The sequence below is a fragment of the Protopterus annectens genome, chromosome 7.part0 (genome assembly GCF_019279795.1).
Source record: "Protopterus annectens isolate FY-2018-M chromosome 7.part0, PAN1.0, whole genome shotgun sequence".
Taxonomy (NCBI): Eukaryota; Metazoa; Chordata; order Ceratodontiformes; family Protopteridae; genus Protopterus; species Protopterus annectens.
The window spans coordinates 286,994,068-287,014,345 of NC_056739.1; the positions used below are offsets into that span (position 1 = coordinate 286,994,068).

A 20,278-nucleotide genomic window follows, 5' to 3' on the forward strand; every position below is an offset into this window, starting at 1 on the left:
TGTAGTGAGCTAAACCTTGCCACAACAATAACTAGAAGATGCTGGAGGGACAGATTCCTGTCACAGAAACTCACCATGCTTTGAAATTACATCCCTAATTACATTATACAGAGCCCCTCACTAACAGTCCTCAGGAGAAACCTTGAAGAGTGGATGGGGAGCAGTAGATACACCCCAGGGATCCCGCCATTGGCTCTGCTCCACAGAGGGTCAGTTAATTAATCAATGGGGTGGCAAAAGCTGACACATTTTAGCTAGGCTTATGAATGCTGTCAGGCAGTTAGCCAAGTACCTACTCATGAACCTATGAATCTATACATACAGTATCAGCACATGCTGCTAGCTTAATTTACTGTTCAGGTGTTGACTTACCTTGTGCCAATAGCAGTTGTGTGTGCAATAGTTGAGGGCTGCCTATGCTGGATGCACACAGTAGACTGCCTATACATGACAATTTACGGGTGGTCTTCTGTGTGTGTCATCCATTTTTACTGTGTATGCAGGTGGTGAAAGGTGTCAGTCCCTAGGTGCCTACAGTGTCAGTGTGTGTGTTATACGTTCTTTCCTTGCCAAGGCATGGGCATACTGGGCATGCCTCTGTCCGCCTACTGTCATGCTGTCATGGCTCCGATTTTATGTTTGCAAAAATGTAAACCTTTTTTTGGGGCTGGCTTAGGCTGTTCGTGGTCTGAGTACCTCTGTGCCTGTGGGGCCCTTGGCAATGGTGAATGAAATTAAATGTTCTTTGTATATTTTGTACATGTTTTTTATGCCAATGGCTATATATTTAGCCATTGGCAAATATTAATGATATAATACATGTATTTGGCCGGCTGTCATGGCTGCAATTTTATGTTTGCAAAAATGTAAACCGTTTTTTTGGGGCTGGCTCAGGCTGTTCGTGGTCTGAGTACCTCTGTGCCTGTGGGGCCCTTGGCAATGGTGGTGGGCTGTGAGGGTCTTCACCATTCTGTCCCTGCTGCAGCTGTTTCCGCAGGATCATATTGTGTAGCATGGCACATACTATGAAGATGTGGGCACATGTGCCTGGAGAGTACTGCAAGGCTGCACCAGATATGTCCAAGCAACGGAACTATGATTTAAGCATCCCGAACACATGCTCTATGATGATTCTGGATTGTGCGTGTGCCTCATTATGGCGTTCTTGCATGGGTGTGTGTGCATTTCTGATGGGAGTCATTATCCACGGTTCAAATGCATAGCCAGCATCCCCCACCAGGTGGCCATATGGGATGCCCCCCTGGCAAATACCTGATGAAGCTGTGAGGCATGCCAGTTGTGGGAGTCGTTATAGCTTCCAGGGCTGCCGGCACACACACATCCATGATAATGCCCTGGGCATTGCACACAGTCTGGCAGTTGATGGAGGGGTATCCCTTGCGGTTTATGTAGCGCCTACCCTGCTTACCGGGTGGTGACTTGATGTGTATGTGCGTGCAGTCTATTGCACCCAGTACCTCCGGGTATTCTGCCACATGGAGGAAGAGACGCATATTGCTGGCCAACTCCTCCTGCATTCGGGGGAAGTATATGTGCTCATTGGCATGTAGTAACATGGCATCCAGGAACTGGTGAAGTACCCTGGATGCTGATGCCTGTGAGATCCCCATGATATCCCCAGTTGGCCTTTGAAAGGTACCTGTAGCTAGTATTCTCAGGCTTACACATACCTTCGTATCCACTGGGATGGGTTCCCTTCTGTTTGTTCTGGCTCTGAGGTGTGGCCGGCACAGTTCCACAAGTTGCTGTAGAGTGTCCCTGTCCACCCTGTAATGCTCTATTATCTCCAGATCATGTATCCCCTGGTAGGTTACCCTGGGTCTGAACACTCTTCTCCTCCTCTGGTGCCTGGGGTGGTTGTGAGCATCATCCTCCACACCATCTTCAGTCTCCAACACATGCTGGTGGATCAAAGCTATGGCAGCCCCTAACATGTACATATTAAAAATTCCCCATCTGTATAAACCAGTGGTGCAGAGTGTGTGGGAATACACAAGTGTGTGTGAGGTGCTTTCACACTTTATACTATTGTGCTATGTATGCTGCTGATGTCATTGGGTGTGTATGAGCAATTCCTGCTGCAGGGTATCTTAATTATGGGTTTTACAGTGAGTACTGCAAGTGTGGGGCCTTTAGTGTGGAGTTATGTTTGATAAATCTGTTGCCCTTTAATTCACTTTTATACCAGGATCCCCTCCCATTATCGGCATGCCTCCACCTGCCGTCTTTCTTATTTTGTACTTTCCCTACCCAGTCGCATGTTGCAAAATGTGTCTTGTAGCTGATATAATGCAAATCTGCTTTGTTCTGCTGTGACACTTTGCTGTTTTCTTTGCAGTACAGCCCCTCCCCTTTCCTGTTCTGCAGGTAGCTGCTTGCAGCCTTGTTAGCTGTTGTCAATGGCCCACTGTAGGTTCCTAGGTGTTAATTAGTCATTTGTACTCCAATTTCCCTGCTGCAGCATTTCCTTATTCTTTTCCTATATCCTTCCTGTTTCAGCTCCGGTGCGCACTACACAAACCCATTTACCGAGTTTAAGTGCGTTTTAATCTCCGTTTACATGCATACTCAGTTACCTTGTGTGCTCTCAGCTAAGCAAAGCTATAGCCAGTTCAACACACCCCTTTCCTGCAGCTTTGCTTAGCTATGGGACACCGGATTAGCAATGCTCCAATCTGTTTACAGCAAAGGTGGCACACCCCTCTCTTGATGTCATTTGTATCTCAAGGACACACCTTGGTGTTATAACGCTGTGCTGTGAGGTGCATCCTTACACCAGCGGGGAATCTGTGATTCACTATTACTCCTCTTATTTGCATGGCATTGCCTACTAATTCCTAGCTACCGTGCAAAACACTGTCGCAGCCCCTTAGCAACCCTTGCATCATGGTGTGGTGTAACATGCCTGCCATTGACTATTATGGGGAAATCATGATATGTGTTACATGCAGTTGTATTCTATATTTTTCTATTTTTCTTGCGATCTGGTTTGCGTGCCGCTGCCCTGCACTTAAACTTCACGATTGTGCGAAAAAATGAAATTAAATGTTCGTTTTATATTTTGTACATTTTTTTATGCCAATGGCTATATATTTAGCCATTTGCATATATTAATGATATAATACATGTATTTGGCCGGCTGTCATGGCTCCGATTTTATGTTTGCAAAAATGTAAACCGTTTCTTACGGTTTACATTTCTGCATGCTTACACTAAGCCTTCACCACTTCCTGGATTGCTAAATACCTTCATTTGCATGCTGCACTGCTGCAACTGGGGTAATTAGCATACAGGGGCCAGGAGCTCTGCGGGTGCAGCATACGCAGGTAGTGCACATGGAAACAGCTCGTACCTGGATCGCTCACAGGCTATATTTGGTGTTGGAACGCCAATGCTACGCCTGCACCTGGCGCAAGCTTCATGAATCCCGGGGTATATATCATTTATAATCTATCCAGTCATTGGCAGTCAAACATTATACAGCTCATTCAAATCTTGCCTTTTTTTAAACCTCTTTCCTCTTCTGCATGTATTTTTCTCACAATTCACATTTTTGTATGTAATTTGCACCTTCCCTTTTCTAAAAATCCCAATTCCATCTGTTTTATCTCTGTTACTGTATTCACTATTTCTAGTACAGTTGGTATAGACTTTGATTTCCATTTCCTAGTGATTGTTTTTTGCCTGAAGGATAGATACTATTAGACATTTATTGGCATTTAGTTTTAGTCCATGGCTCTGGCACCAGTTGTTTGTCTGTGTCAGTCCTTTGTGAAAAACATTTGTGTTGGTGGATGATTCAGTGACAGCTCTAATTTGCAATCATCTGTAAATTTAGTCAGCCAGAAGCCATAGACATTAATATTTATTGCTGTGAAGTCAAGGCAAAAAAGGAATGGTCCCCAAGACTTCCTGGGTCCTGTCTGTGAGCCAGCTGGCTATCCACTAGGTTACATAAGGGTTTGAACCTAACCTCTTAAGCTTGTCAACAATGCTCTTGTGGTGTATTGTCTCAAATGCCTTGGCCAGGTCAAAGTAGGCAGTATGAACCATTTTGCCCTCATTAATTGCTTTGGTGACCTTCACAAAGAAGTCTGCCAGGTTGAGTAGGCATGACCTGTCCTTGATTAAACCAAACTAGATCGGGTCCAGTGTCTGGAGGTTTCCTATATCATTACTGATCATTTCCATGGTAATTCTATCAAAGGCATTGCATATGAGACTGGCGAGGCTTATTGGTCTGTAGTTTCCAGGGTCTGTAGAGGGCCCACCTTTGTGTAGAGGGATGAGTGTTGCTGTTCTCCATTCAATATTCATGAAGCCTGTTTGGAGGCTACAGTTAAACAGCAATTCCAGAGGTCCTGATAGATCATGTTTCATGCTATTTAGAAGGCATACTGGGATATTGTATGTGCCCATTGATGCAGTGTTCTTGGCCTTAGAGTGAGCATTAAGGACACATTTCCTAGTGATAGCAGGAGAAGTTATATTTGATGGTATTTCCTGAGAGAATGTCAGTGGGAAGAAAGGGGTAAAGTTGAAGCTGAATTTGTCAGCCAGTAGGTTTGCTATATCTTCTGGTTCAATACAGGTGGCTCCATTTGCAATGAACTCTGTACACAATTGTGTATTGCCTTTGAGGTTGTGGACATAGCTAAAGAATGCCTTGTGGTTTTCCATGGTCTGGAAGGCCAAATTTACCTCAAAATTGGCTTTGGTAGACTTTGTTTGTCATAGGAGTTGTTTGTTTAGCTTAGTGGGAGTGCTTTTATCCAGCTGGGTGCTGCACTTCCTAATTTTGCCATGATTTTCTTCCTTCTGTTATACAGCCTGTTAATGTTGTGATTCTACTAGGGTGGCTTGTTTTTTGACTTAGTTCTGTACTTCTTCCTGGTGGTACAGATGCCTCTATGCAGCTATTAACATGCTTGTATAGGGTTTCTGTGAACAGTTCTGTGCAGGCAGCATTGTTCTCAGGGTTTATGGGGGTTTTAAATTTTGCGAGGTAATCACTTAATAGTAGGAAGTTAGCCTTAGAGCAGATACTGAATATTCTAGGTTTAGCTGGATTAGCAGATTTTATTTTTACTTCAAAGATGACCATTTTGTGGTCTGACCTTACCAGAGAAAACATTACAGTAGGGGGTGTGCAGCACTTTCCCATATTAGGACCAACTCCAGTATGGTTCCACATCTTGTTAGTGTATTCACAGTCTGGTCCAGGGAGTCTTTGTTTACAAAATCCAAGAATCTCTGTGCCTGTATGTTTGATGTTGTATATGATTTCCAGTTAATAGTGCTGTAATTAAAGTAACCCATGAATATGGTATTGGGTTGGATGGTGAGTGTTATCAATAAGTTTAAATACATGGTATGGGTTTCCTGGGTCATACAGTGGGACCTATAGCTTGCAGTGTAGTGGTACTGGATTTTTCCTATGGTGATTTGAACATGAAGAAGCTCAGGTGTGTTGCCCTGTTTGACCAGGCTTGAGGTATATTTATTTTTGCTGTAAATCGAGATACCTCCACCTTTAGTCCCTGTTTAAGTGTGTGGAAGCATTACAACCTTGCACTGTCATTGTGCTCTCTGCAGCTTTAAATCATGTCTCAGTGATCACACAGACATCAGTATTCCCTACAGTGAAGATATCTTCTGGGGAGTATAGTTTTTTTTTTTTTGTTTAGACTCATAGCAATGAACAGTAACTCCTTTCAATTTTCTTGGTTTTGATTTACTATGTCAGAAGTACTTTCAGTTTAGCATTGCCTAAAAAAAGGCACTCTGAGGAGGACAATTTTTTAGCTAATATTCAAAAGCCTACAGGGGAGAGGTGCAGACCATCTCTGGCAAAGCAGCACATTCTGCTGTTGTCCCCGGCTATGCTGACAAATATTACACCCCCTTAGAATGACACCAGAAACGAAGGCAATTTTAGTAAAGCCAGCCATATTGTATATATTGTGGTATCATCCTTGGAGAAGGTAAACTGCTGCTCAGTGCTAGGCTCGTACCAGCTTGGGACACATATTCTGAGAGCTCCATGATGTATCTCTTCATATAGTCTAGGGAGGTATGTCTCAGGTCATTTACACCTACATGGACTATGACTGAGTCATACTGGTACTTGTGGTCCACTGACCTAAGTGCATGCATAATGTGGCAGATCCTGGCCCCTGATAAACAACTGACCATGATTTCTCCTTACTCAGCCTGGTGAGAGGAACATCAGTGCAATTCCGGGGGCAGTGCTTGTCACCGCAAACTAGTTGTCCTGTGTGCAACTAGTTACTGGTGAAATTTCAATCGTGCTTTTACAGGAAAAATGTCAGCTCAGGGTGTTTGTGTCTATACATGGTGCTGCTAAAGACTTGAGGGGAAACTATTAAGTACAGTTTGATGATTTAGGGATAAAGTATTTAAGCAGATATTCTGAAGTCAGAAGACAATCAAGCAGTGCTTACTGAAAAGAAAGAATTAGCTTGTCAAGAATGTTGAAAAGAGGTGAGTCACCTGAATGGGTACTGCATGACTGCTACTAGTGTTGGTCTCACCACAGCCTCATTCTGCTGGGATACAGTGCTGCTTTGCCTCTTCTCTCAACAGAAGCAAAACAGTAGCACCAATCCCAAGATGAGAAGCAGGCCAAATCCTGTTTATTATCCACAGTCTTGTCCCAGATGATGTAAGGGTATGTAGGCATGTTGTACCCTTTTTCTGGTGGATGCTGTGAATACTAATCAGACCAATCAGGAAGGTCAAGCACAGACACTCACTTCCCAACCAGAAAGAGTCAGGAATCTATGCACTCTGCTCTTTCTCTCACCAGGAGCAAAATGTAAGCACAAATGCCAAACTCGAACCTATGAAGCAGTTATTAGGCTTTCCAGTGATCAGCAGTCCCCAGCAAATAATGTTCATATGCTCATTCTCTCTCTGCAGGAGCAATACAGAAGCACTAACCCCAAGATGACTACTGAGAGGCAGAATGTGGGCTCACTAGTAACTAGTGGTCTTGGAGTAGAATTTGCAAATTTTAAATGTAAGATGGAAAATTGATTAATTTCCTATGAGCTGCAGTGTGCACTATGTAGTCAGATATTAAAGAGGGGGTAACTAAGCTTTAGCTATCTAAGTGGAGAGTCACTAATTTTAAAAGAGCAGGATAGACTGGAAATGGTTCACACTTTGTATTCTGGTTCTGTGAAAACAATGGGATGGCCCATAAATTTAAATAGTTGAAGGCAACTGATTTCACAAAATAATAATGTTTTGCTTACTCACAACAGCCAGTGAGAGAGGAGAGGAGAGGGAAGAAGATATGTGATCAAATTAACATGAGGGGCAGGTAATTAGAAAGACAGTCAAATTTAAAAACACAACACCAGGGTGGGGATGGGGGGTTCAATTTCTTTGTGACTCACAACAGACCCATTACCATCTCCAAGCCCCATGCAGATCATCCTTGTCTGGGTACTGACTGTAGTGTGTCCCTCTGAGACAGTGCTGCCTTACCAGACACCTAGCTCATGCTCATTGAATCTTCAACCATATTAATTTGGAAAGAATGAACAATGTTTGTCTGGAGTACTGAACTTTGTCATCTTAGCCTTCAACTTTTACCTGTGTTCCATCTTCAGCTTCCTTGAGGGTTTCATACTGTGTAGGAATCTTTACAGTCATAATCTCAATAAGGAGGGACCTCGCAATCAAATGCATCAGATACAGTGCAAGACCTCCTTCTTTGTTTATTGTGATTTATAGTACCATCATTAGTGGTGACCTGGTAGACTTGGAGGTTAGTCACTGTCCAGGCAGAAAGCTTGTGCACTGTTACCAAGTGTGCAGCTCTCAGACAATAATTGCATTGAGAAAACAAGGGAGAATTTCCTCAATTATTTATAGACTGAGGATGGTTACCTTCTTAAAACATCACCTGACCTGGAAGGTGAAGTTGTTTTTTTTTTCTTTTTCTTTGCAGTTGCAGGTGCAAACTTACAAAGTTAATGTAAAAAAAAAAAATTGTAATGATAGCTTTACTTTTGTCTTTTATCATTTTAAAAACAAGGGGATGGTGACTCAGCTGTAAGATTTCTGCCTGGGAACACCAGGGTACCGAATTCAGTCCTAATCTCTGTTTTGTGTCTGTTAAGTTTATATTCTCACTGAATTTTTATGGGTGTCATCAAGGTGCTTTGGCCATCCCATAACTGGCCTTATGATCAGTTTGGAACTGAAAACGGTCCATTTACCACAGCCCACTTCCTCAGTTTACAAGTGATACATAAATATGTAGTCTTCACTTTTTGTATAATTGGGACTGTGTCACAGATTTTTTTCTTTTAACATTACAGTGCCTCAGCCGCCAACAATTACAAATCAGTCTGTGAAGAATTATATAGTTGATCCACGTGACAATATTCGCATAGAATGTGAAGCTAAAGGAAATCCAGTCCCCAGGTTAGTACCCATTATTTCTGCTTACTTGAAATTTTATGTAATTAATATTTTGATTGTTCTATTGCTAATCACCTTCTTCAGTTTACTAAGTTTTTCACTTCCACAAGTCTGTTGCCACCAAACCTTACATGTGTTCGAGCCATCTCTGCATTTAAAAATGTCAGAGTTTTTCCTCTGTAAATAAAAAGCACAGAGGACACAGTGCCTTTGCACCCAGTCATTCTTTGAAAAAATTGTTGACATTCTCAAGCGGTGCTGGCAAGGACTACTGGAATGACACTAATGAGAGTACAGAGATATAGTTAGCAATTTTGCCAGCACACTGTACAGTGACAAAAAGTGAAATGGAATGAATAAACTCAGACTTAATGCATTTTTATGAGCTGCTTGTCTATCCTTTTCTTGTGTTGACAAACATTTGGAATGCCTCATCGCTGACATGCAATGCTTGCTGTTAGATCTGTCATGTATCCTGTTGTCACGTGATAACATATTTGGTTAACTAGAACTTGCTAATGCACAGTGATTTGTGTTGTCTAAGGATATAGTTCTTTAAGAGTTTGCAGGTGGTGACATACTGTATTCTACTCTAGCTGTGTACCACCTCTTGCAACATGGGTACTGCCAGTTTGGGCTTAGAACATAGAGACATTCACAATTTAGTAGCTAAAGTGTTTTTGTATAATTTGATTGCACTACTGGTACAACCCAGGTATAGGAGCATGCCTGCTAAACAAGTGGATCTAGCAGGGAAGTACATTTCTAATATGGGTGAGATGGAGTGCAATCTTTCCCTGCAATAAGAGTTTGTCTTAAATCATTAATTGACTGTTACTTGATTGAAACCAAGGTAGTGGGTAGCATCTTCACATCTTATCTAATCCTGGCTGTTTCTCTAGTAGATTGATGCAGATGTAGTCTGGAAACAACAATGAAGTAATAGGAGGAGGAAAGGGGCATATCGGCCTTTCCCACTGCCCATACTGAACAAGCATGATGAAGGATGCCTAGTTCTCTCGTCTGCTGACCTTGAGGTGTACATTGAAGATCACTAAGGACTAGCTGGGCATCATGCTATCTCAGAAGCTCCTATACAAAGTTGTTGAAAGAAACTGACACGTATTAGTCGTTTTTTTTTTTTTAAGTTTTGTTTACTTAACTTGAAATATCATGGTATTAAGAAAACGTATACAGACATCATATAAAATCTTCATCTTAATACAGCTACCATTGCCTTTTCTACAATTGTATAACTTTTCAACAAATATTACATTCCTTTTTTATACAGTATAAACACTTTTTTTAAATTATCACTTAAGACAAAGGCACAGATACAGTAATAGAAAACAAACCATATTAATATTTTTCATATTCGTTCATTATATATTGTATATGTTTCTTTATTTTTAACAATTCACTCCAACATTACATTAATTCCTTAATTCTCACCCTTTCTCTTAAACATAACTTATTCTCCTAAACATTATTCTGAATGCATTGTTCAAACAAATGCCATTTAGTTCTATGTAATTTCCTCCTTTCCTTTTCTAAAGATCTTTTTTTTTTATTTATTTCCTTTCTGATATGCAGTACTTCAAATGCAGCTGGTTTAGATTTTGATTTCCATTTTACTAGCAATTGCTTTTTTTTGGCAGGCAGTAACATTAATCTTAATGAGACATTACTAAGCGTAGGCACTTCACAAGCTGTATCCTAGCTCAAAAGAATAATTTCCTTAGTTACAGCCATTTGTTCCCCCAATACATCTGACAGAGTACACTGAGAGAATTTTTTAAATCTGCCAACTCGTTACATTCCCAAAACGCATGTTCCTAGTTACCTGCCTCTCTTTTCCACTAAATCTCCACCATTAGCTATATGCCTGAGGAAAAATTCTTTGACATCTGCTCAGAGTATAGAGACACCTATGCAAACCCTTCTAAGGAAAAATCCCAAACCTTCTGGACATTGTCTCATACTTGAGAATCATTCAAATGTCATCCCATTGTTCCTTTGTAAACTGTATTTCTAGTCTTTATTCTCATTCTTTTCTAACTTCCTCTGATTGATTCAGATAGTTATGCAATATTTTAAATGCCCTACTTATTATCCATATCTTAACAGCAGCTTCTGTTCTAGACTTGACTAAAGACTTTACCAGAGCAGGTCTTTCACTAAGGGCTCCCCTATCCATTTTTTTTGCCTATACAATGGCATCAATCTCTAATAGGAAAGACAGTCTCTAACTTGTAGTCCAAACATGTTCTTTGCCTCGTCCCACTCTGTTAAGTTTCCCTCTGTAGTTAATTGCTCCAAAATACTCTGGTTCCTTTTGCAAGTTTTATCCAACAAATTCCACCCCTCTTGCCTATTTTTTGTACTTGTACTTGCAGTAATCCCTATTGGCAAAATCTCCTTTCTCCATTCCCATTTTAGCTTAGTTCTTAGAGTACTTTCTGCAGCTTCATGAATGTAATAATTTTATGGTTGTTGTTATTATCCTTAAGGATATGCATCCAAAATTCAATTCTCCATTTCTTGAACTCCACACATCATGATAACACTTTCTACTTTGAATTATAACTGTCTGCTTGTTTTATGTAGATGAGCCTTAACTGTGTAGCTCTATATAAATATCTCTTCAAATAGGGTAATCCTAAACCATCTTATTCTATTGGAAGGATCGACTTATTCCACTTAACTCTTGCTCTCGTCCCCTCCCAGATAAAATCCTTTAACTGTTTATTAATTATTGGCCACAACTTCTCCTTTCGTTGATAAAAATATGCTTGACATGTATATAAAACTAAAGTGACTAAAAACAAAAATTTTCACTGCTTATATCTTGCTATTCACATTCATAAACAAATGTTTCAAGTTCTCGATTTTTATATTGTCTTTTGTTTAGTCTCTTCCCACATAACCTTACCTAACATAGCAGAAAACCTTTTTATTCCATATTCCTAAGTACTTAATAAATATTTGTGTCCCCATAAATATGGGTATTGCTGAACCAGTTTATAAGTGGGTTCATAATGTATGGCTACAGCATTTTTTTTTATTTTCATTAATTTTATATCTCAAAAATCCTTGAAATTGTCTCAAAGTGTTCCACAACACCAATATGTACTTTCTTTGATTTATCAAGTCCAAAATACTGTCATCTGCAACTAAAGCCAACTTGTCTTGATTACCATACCAGTTATATTCTTGAATTCTTGATTCCCTTATCCTCTTTGCCAATTGCTCTAACTATAAAGCAAATAATAAAATGGAAAGAGGACACCCCTGCATGGTTCTTTGTTCAAAAACAACTTATCAGAGAGGAGCCCTCCCACTTTAATTCTTATCTCCAATCTTTCATGTATCGTCCTATTTATCCTTATTGTTGTTTCAGGGAATGAAAATGCTTCCATTGCCCTACTCATGAAATTCCAACTTATTCTGTTAATTTTTTTCTCTGCATCAAGACCCAGCAACAACAGTATTTTTTATATTCTGCTTCCTTCTGGATCAGCATTGTTCTGTTAATGTCAATTTCTTGCTTCCTCTCCAGAAAACAACAGTGGACCACATCCATCAATTTTGATAAGCTTTGTTCCAAGATGCTAATGCTTCCCCTCCTTTTAAAATAGTATTGAACAAAATCTTCCAGATGTTTATCACGTTTTCCTTCCCAACTTCCATATTTCTCCAGGAATACCATCTCTTCTTGAGACTTCCCTGCAGATTTGATTATACATTCCCATTTTTGTTTCCTCTCCTCTTATCTTAACTAATAGTTGTTGTACCTCATATAACTCTACCCATGGCATAATTAAGTCTTCCATATATATTCCTGTTTTGTACTTTTTTTGGTTTCTGCATTCATCTGCTTTATACAAATGTTCATAAAATTTCTGAAATATCTCTAATACTTCTCTAGGATTTCTGGTTATTTTTCTTGTCATAGACTCCCTAAGTTTAGTGACAACCCTTTCTACTTTCTGTTGCCTAAGTCATTGTGCTAAAAGTTCTCATGGTCTGGACTTAAAGGCAATCTTTGTAAACTAATGTGCATTATTCAAATATTGACTTGTTTTCTCTTTAGCACTCTGCAGTTGCTCCTGTTTTTGTTCTACTAGTTCCCCCTTATTCTGCAATACTTTAACCTTTGTAAGCCCCTCTAAATAATTCCTATAGCTTCTTAACTTTATCTCTTTCTCATTTATTTCTACCTTATTTTTAAACTTTATTTTCATTTTATCCCACTGACTAGCTATCCCTTGTGAAGAAACTTCTGTCTTCCTTAATAACTCTTGAATATTTTCCGCTACCCATCCCTTAAATTCCTCTCTTTTTAACAGGTAGGTGGGAAAGTATCATTTCTCATTTTTACTTAATTACCTTGCATTTTTATCTTAGTTTTAATTAGTGTATGATCTGAAATGATTATTAGACGTGTCTTGAACCTTTCAATTAAATGCACATGTTCCTGTGAAATATAATTTCTGTCTAGTCTAGCCCAGTTATTGTACCTTGAAGAATAATGTGGAAATTCTGTCCAAGTTCCTACTGCTATCTTGGTTTGATAGTGTGTCCATCCTGGGCCCCAGAACAGCACACCTCCTTAACCCTCCCATGTCTATTGGTTTTGCTTGTCTGTGCTCCAGAATCCACCAGGACTTAACAAGCACTGCACAGTTTGTTCCTTACACTCAGGATAGGTACACCCATCCTTAGTGCATGCATTATCATGTGTCTAAGCCGATAATCAGTCTCTGGTCAACTTAGTTGTAGTCAGAACTTTATTTCTCTATTCCGGCAGTGCAGGTTAAAGAAAATAGTTACAACTTTATAAGAAAGGCAGCAAGTCTATGTCACAGAAAGCAGTATATAGTGTTATGCTTGTATCACAGCAAATGAGAGCTGTGCATTTGACAAAAACTTTGAAGTTTCAAAGTGGCATACATTTGTTTGCTTGTGATGCCAGTATAGGAGGTTGTTTTCAGGGAAGAATGGACATTAACTTCAAGGTGACTCACCTCCTGTCAAGGTTTAGACAATGTAATACTGAAACTTTATTGTAAAAACCATGGAGTAAAACAATCTATGGAGTCCAAATTATTTAGGTTCTCATGTAAATACTGGGCTAAATGCCCTTGCTGGTCAGTTTAAGTCTAGAAAATTATCCCATTAGTTAAAAGTACCCATATCTAGTTCCAAGGTCTGCATTTATGTACAATCCAGAGGATAGTGATTAGTCCTGGGTGATTATTTCAAGGGAGCATAACTGAGTGCTTATAGGGCCATATTGTAGGAAGAACATTTAGGTGCTGTCTCTCTCAAAAAGTAGTACAAAGGATAGTTCTGAGGTAAATTTCTATCCACAGATGCAGGTTACACTTGAACAGGGACAGTGATGGACTTTGTTTTACATGGAAGTGGAGTATTTTCCAGAGCAGTGGTGACCTACAAGTGATATACCAGTCTTTGCAAACCATTATGTTTAGTTACAGAAGAGGTTTAGGTCCCTCAAATGAGTATTTCTTACACCAAGTGACTTGTGGATGTGTATTATGTCCATCAATAGAGGGTCAGAGGATGCCTTATAAGCCAAACTCACATTGCTTCTCAGCAGTCTGTAGATACAGAATACACTGACAGTGCTTTGAGGCCCTCTGTGTAGGGCTTATGTTTTAAACCCTGTATCCTGTTTGTAAGGAACCTCTGTATGCGGTCGAGTTGCTGCACATGCCTGCACAGATGCATGCAAAAGGGTGTATGGTGTTCATTGACTGGCCCGATGAGAGCAGACTAGAGGGGGACACTGACATTCATGGACCTGGAGGCTATCCTTTTTCCTATGAGCTACACAATATGGAAAGACTTTCTTACTACTTTGGACACATGTTGGTCAAATTTAAGGTTACTGCCTACATATGTTCCCAAATCCCAAACTATTTTCCAGGGCAGTGGGTTTCCCAAACAATTGAATAATGCTTCTTTTGGCATTTTCTTTTAGTCCATGTCACTGGCACCAGTTATTTCCTTCAGAACAGCCTTCCTGCAGAATGGCTGATTCATTTGGGGATCCAATGACTGCTCTTAACTTGCAGTCATCTGGAAACTTTGTCAGCCAGAGAGCTATTGATATTTGCCATTACTCCAGAGAAGCAGATGCCAAACAAGAGAGATACCCAAACCAAGCTCTGTAAGACTCCACTGGTGACTGGTCATTTTCTAGAGGTAGTTTATCGTATGCTGACCTTTATCTGTGAGACATTTAGTAATTCAGTGAATGATGCTCAGTTTATGCTCAGTTGGGTAACTTTCTCCACTATGCCTGTGTGAGGTATTGTGTGAAAGGTTATGGCCAAGTCTAGGTAGGTGGTATGCGCCATCTTGCCTTTGTCCATTGCTTTGGTGACCTTTTCAAAATATAAAGACCTGCATTTGACGAGCCCAAACAGGGTTGGGTCCAGAGGTTAGTGGCTCCGTATGTCCATACCTATTAATTCCATGAAGACTCTTTCCATGGCTTTGCAGATTAGGCTGGTCAAACTTCTGAGTCAGTAATTACCCAGATTAGTGGACGGCCTTCGTTGAGCAGGGGTGTTAATGTTGCTTTCCTCTGTTCACTTGGTAAAAAGTATCTGTAGAGGTTGATGTTGAACCGCATTGTTAAGAGGACAGATAAATGGTGCTTCATGGTATTTAAGGCACATCCTGGAATATTGTCAGGGCCCACTGATATAGTGCTCCTAGCTTTTGACAGTGCATTCAGGACATCCTCTTACGTGAAGGTGAGGGAGGTTATTAGTTAATGGGCTATCTTGTGAGATAATCGTAGGCAGAGCAGGAGTGAAGTTGGAGCTAAATTTAGCAATTAGTAAGTCTGCTATGTTTTCAGCTTCAGTGTAGGTCGTGTCATTCCAAGCAGTTCAGTACTTAGCTGTATAGAGCTGTTGAGGTTGAAAGCATAGCTAAAGAAGGCTGTATGGTTGTCCTTTGCATAGCTGGCTATCTTTGCCTCAGACTTCACTTTGGTATTTAGATTAAACTCCTGAATTGCTTGTTTATTATAATGATGATGGTTCTACCTGCTGTTGATTACTTCTCTGATCTGATATTTTGCTTTCATTATTTTCTTTTTATTGTAAAGCTTGTTTAGGTCAAGTTTGTTTTAGAGGAGGGGGTTAGCCCTTTGTAGGGAATAGCTGCTTCTGTGGAGTTTTTGACATACTGATACAAGTTAATGGCATACATTTCTGAATATTCAGTGGAGTTCAATGGGTACAGGGGAGGGATTTGAAACTTGCCTGGGTATTGCTGAGAAGTTTGCCTTTGAGAAGTTTCTAAAGATTCTAGTGGCTGCTGGTATTTCTGATTTCAATTTTATTTCATGGAAACAGTTTTATGGTCTGACCTGATGAGTGAATGTGATACATAAAGGGTGGAGCATGACTGCTCGTATTAGTAAGGCTAGGTCAAGGATGATTTTCCCCCTAGTGGGTACTCTCGCTAGTTATTCCAGAGCATTTGTATTAACACAAGTCCAGGAATCTCTGTGCTTGTGCACTTGTGGTAGTGTATATTTCCCAGTATATAATTGGATAGTTAAAGTCACCCAGGAACATGGGTTTTTGTAAGTGGGTGTTGTATCTATCTAGAATCATTGAGGGAGTTCTATAACTGGCTTAATGTGGTAAGAGAGTTTAATGATGTTGAGTTGGACATGAAGTATTTCATGCTACGTAACTAGCCTAGATGTAAGACACTTCCTGATAAACAGTGAGACATCTTCATCTTTTTTCCCCTGTTGCATAGTAGCTGGTCTAAGTGTGTGAAAGGCATTATAGCCCTGTTTAACAGGAATACTTTGTGAGGATTTAAATGATAACTTTTTTAAACAATATCTTGATCACTATGCAGATGTGTACATCTTCCAAAATGGAGGGAGCTTTAAGGCAGCGGAGTTTTTATTTAGGATATTATCATTATCATCAATACCTTCATATTATCCTTTGCTTACAGTTATGCTGGTAGATATATCAGATTGTTTTTACCAAAAAAAATCAGTATGCGGGTGGAGAATACCTTAGCCCATATTCAAAAACCTAAAAGGGACAGCTTCTGCTCAGTGCTAGGCTCATACCTGCCTGCAACCCACAGTCAGAGAAGTCCATCATGTCTCTCTTCATATAATACAGGAAGGTACATCTCAAGACATTAACACACACATATACACTATGCCAGAGTCATGCTAGTACTTGCTGTTCAAGGATTTGAGTACACATGATTGGATAAATCCTGGCACCAGTCAAATAACTGATTGCCCCTCTTTACTTGCTCAGACTGGTAAGATAGCATATTTATGCCTTACAATGGCATCTTCTATGACTAAAATATCAGTTTGGGTAGATTTTTACCTTATAGGCTAAGTATCCAAGACATTGGGACTCCTCATGCTTTGTGAGGTGTTAAGCTTTGTGATCAGAGTGTTGCTGAGGTGTGTTCAATGCCTGTGTTACATTTTGGAGGTCTGTATGGTTTAGGCAAGCTGGTGTTAAGAACCACATGTTAAGTGTCACGTGAGTTGTGTTGTGCAGTCTGCTGCCAACAATCCTGATGGCTTGGCTGTCTATGTGAGAGATTTTGGGCAACAAGGACATTATGTAAGTACATTTCTCACATACAGCATTATGCTGTTTAAGTAGATCGTCAGAGAGCATGAAACAATTCTTACAATGTCTCAAGATACCTATCTCTTTCAGGCTGGCTACAGACATTGTAGGTAAGTGCTGGTTCATGATTTTGACAGCAGTGATGTTAAGAGTGGTAATCCATTGAGTTTTAAATTGCAGGGGTTTAGGGTTTCAGATGGAAGTACCAGATGAGTTTGTCAGTTAGGCAGGCACTGAAATGCTAGATGATGAAGTTTACTGCAGCTGAATGTCTTAATTGTGCTTAGGATTACCACAACCACAGAATTAGGACTAGCACTAAGATCTTGTTTGATTTAGCAAAGCTTCCTAAAGAGAAAAAGCTCTTGCACAAACAGTCCACTGTAGATTGAGTCCAGCAGTGGTGGTGTTTTTTTCTTCCCTTTTTGTCAAAAAATGCTGTTTAGAATGCATGGAGAATACCAACATCATTGCAACTCCTTTCTCGGAGGTCAGGGTTTAACATGTTGTTCAGGTCTTGATTTAAAGACCTTTGACAAATGCAGCTCAGCTCAAGTTAATAGGAGTGGAGCTGGGTGGGAAAACCTGTCAGAAAGGCTATAAACTTAAAAATTAGTTGAGCTCTGTAAGTAGATTCTGCAACCAAACACAGTTCTGTCACCACTGTGAATGTGAACTGCAAGTCCTGGGTCACAGGTGGGCTAGAATTGCAACTAATTGTAAAACAGTGTAATTTTAGGTGAGAAAATGCTATTACACTACCTCCCTAGCTCTTCACAGCACCCACAATGTGCACAGTAGTGCTTCTGTCTACAATTCATATGGAGTTACATGTATCCGTAACATATCTAACTACGACTGTAAATTATTTTTTTAATGTGAAGCTTCTGACAGTTTTTCTTGTGCAAGTATTTTTCTTTCTTCTAGTTTCTGCCTTAATCATTTTGTATATCTTCTGTCTGGAAATTCTGGGCTTCTTGCATAATAGTAACAACAAATCATTTCTTTCTTATCTTCAGTAGTCCACTGTATCATCTTTATGACTCTTTTTTTTTACACTGGTTTGAGAGCTGATTGAGGACTGAAGGTTGTGAATTTGAGATCCCTCTGCTGATATTTCCTTGATTTACAGTATTTTCTTTGGCATGAACAGTCTTCCTGGTACCCAATAACAAGACATTTGTTGGATGGTTCCTAGCCAATAAAGTTGAACTATACCCCAAAATTGCAGTCTTCTACATTTTCTGTTTTGCTGATCTTTTATTATTTCTTTTTAATTTGAAGATTGTGTTGTCCCCTTGTTAATAAATTTATCAGCTACTTTATTTGAAAATGGATTTTTATGACAGCATCATATATAGTACTAATTCTCTCAATAGTTTCACTGTTAATCATTTGTAATCTTGTCTTTTGGTTTTAAGAAATAATACTTTACAAACCTTCTATGAACATTAGTGATCATTTACAAACAATTATTTTTGCTAAAGTTTTAATTTCTACTTACAGCTTTTCATGGACACGCAATGGAAAATTTTTTAATGTAGCAAAGGATCCCAGGGTGTCGATGAAATATGGGTCTGGTACACTAACCATTGATTTCAGCAGGAATGGAAAACCAGAAGATTATGAAGGCACATACCAGTGCAGTGCTCGCAATGACCATGGAATTGCACTTTCCAACAAAATTATCCTTCAGGTCTCAAGTAAGTCACATGAAATAAGTGAGTTGTTCATTGTAAAGGAGGCATAATTTCCATAGCTTTATCCATATCAACAGGTGTGGCAGCACTATAGTGTGAGTAAATAAACTAGGTGTGTGCAGAGCCAAAGTTAGGAGGTGGGAAAAGGAGGCAGCTACTGTCAATGAAAGTTGTGAGAATGTGTGATTGGTAGGTGCAAATGGTGTAGGAGTGTATTGAATGGTGATACTATATTTACAGCTCAGCTGATACATTTAAGGAAAGGAGAAGACATTAGAACTTGAAGAACTTTTTTCCCCTCCACAATTTTGAGAACAGCTTTGCGTGTGTGTGTTCCTCGAATCTGAATTGCTGGGGGTGTCAGTTTGGCACTCTGTATATGGCAAAAGATGAGCTACCTATGGTTTTGGGTCCGTGCATGCCTACCTTATGCTGGACTTACACTGGATGTGGGAGAAACTCCTCTATAAAATGGAAACATGATTTAAGTTAAGTTGTAGTGTGCATAATGGTAAATGCCTGACAAAATCAGTATTGTGTTTAATGCTGCAGTGCATATGTTATAGAATTTTTTCAGTTTGTTGCCTAAATGCACTCAAAACATTGGATTATTTTTTTCAAATATTTCTAATCTCAGCCCTGTGGATCATAGGCATCAATTTGGGGAGCATTTACTTTGAAGCAGATTTTTTTTTTCATCTCCCTTGAATATTGCAAATGTTTTCCTTAGACTCAGTGATAATTGATATTTTGTTATGTAGACTTGCTCAGTACAGAGCTTGGTGATCTCATTTACTCATGTCAGCTAAAGTTTCCTTTTTATCCCTCTTATGGCTTTTGATTTTAGTCCACTTTTGTGTCTCAGCCCTGTCTGTGCTTTAGATGTTTAAATCATTAACTAGGCAAGGTAGTGATAAGGAGACGATGCAAAAACATGCATCCATGGTTTTGAATAAATGACTATATAAAAGTATATGGTCTGTGATGACAAATTATGTGCAGGTTAAATATTTACTAATATTTGCACTATGTGCAATTGTAATTTTCCTTGTAATTATTTTGAAAATTAAGAGTTAGACAAAAGAGCAAGTGTGGGTAGAATAAAAAGTAGATTTAAATGTGTTCTTTAGAAAGAAAGTAGAAATTATAGTCTTGAGTGGCTGAGACTTGTTCATCATTCTCTGAAAGAAAGATGGACTCCTGACTGTGCTTGAAGTGTATGCGGAGGAATGACAGCTTTTAAATGACAGTGCTGTGAATCTAAAGACCTAAGACAGACATCATGTGTTGTACATATTATATTTCTACTGAAGTCACTGTTTAAGCAAATCCCAGGATTAAAACATGTTAGGGCATTCTAAAAAATCCTCAGCAACCACACTGACACCACACGCATTCATTCACCCACCCGCTCATATCTTGGAGAGTTGC

At 39.6% G+C, this 20,278-nt stretch overlaps 1 protein-coding gene across 30 annotated transcripts in view; it reads left to right on the forward strand.

The window, feature by feature from the left end:
* The window catches only part of NFASC (neurofascin), a 2,999,343-nt gene that overhangs the window by 1,644,895 nt on the left and 1,334,170 nt on the right, over window positions 1–20,278 (forward strand). For all 30 annotated transcript variants that reach the window (XM_044076767.1, XM_044076768.1, XM_044076766.1 and 27 more), the window contains 2 exons: window positions 8,376–8,481; window positions 18,654–18,850. In XM_044076767.1, the coding sequence (XP_043932702.1) occupies window positions 8,376–8,481; window positions 18,654–18,850 (303 nt within the window). The remainder of the gene's footprint in view (window positions 1–8,375; window positions 8,482–18,653; window positions 18,851–20,278) is intronic.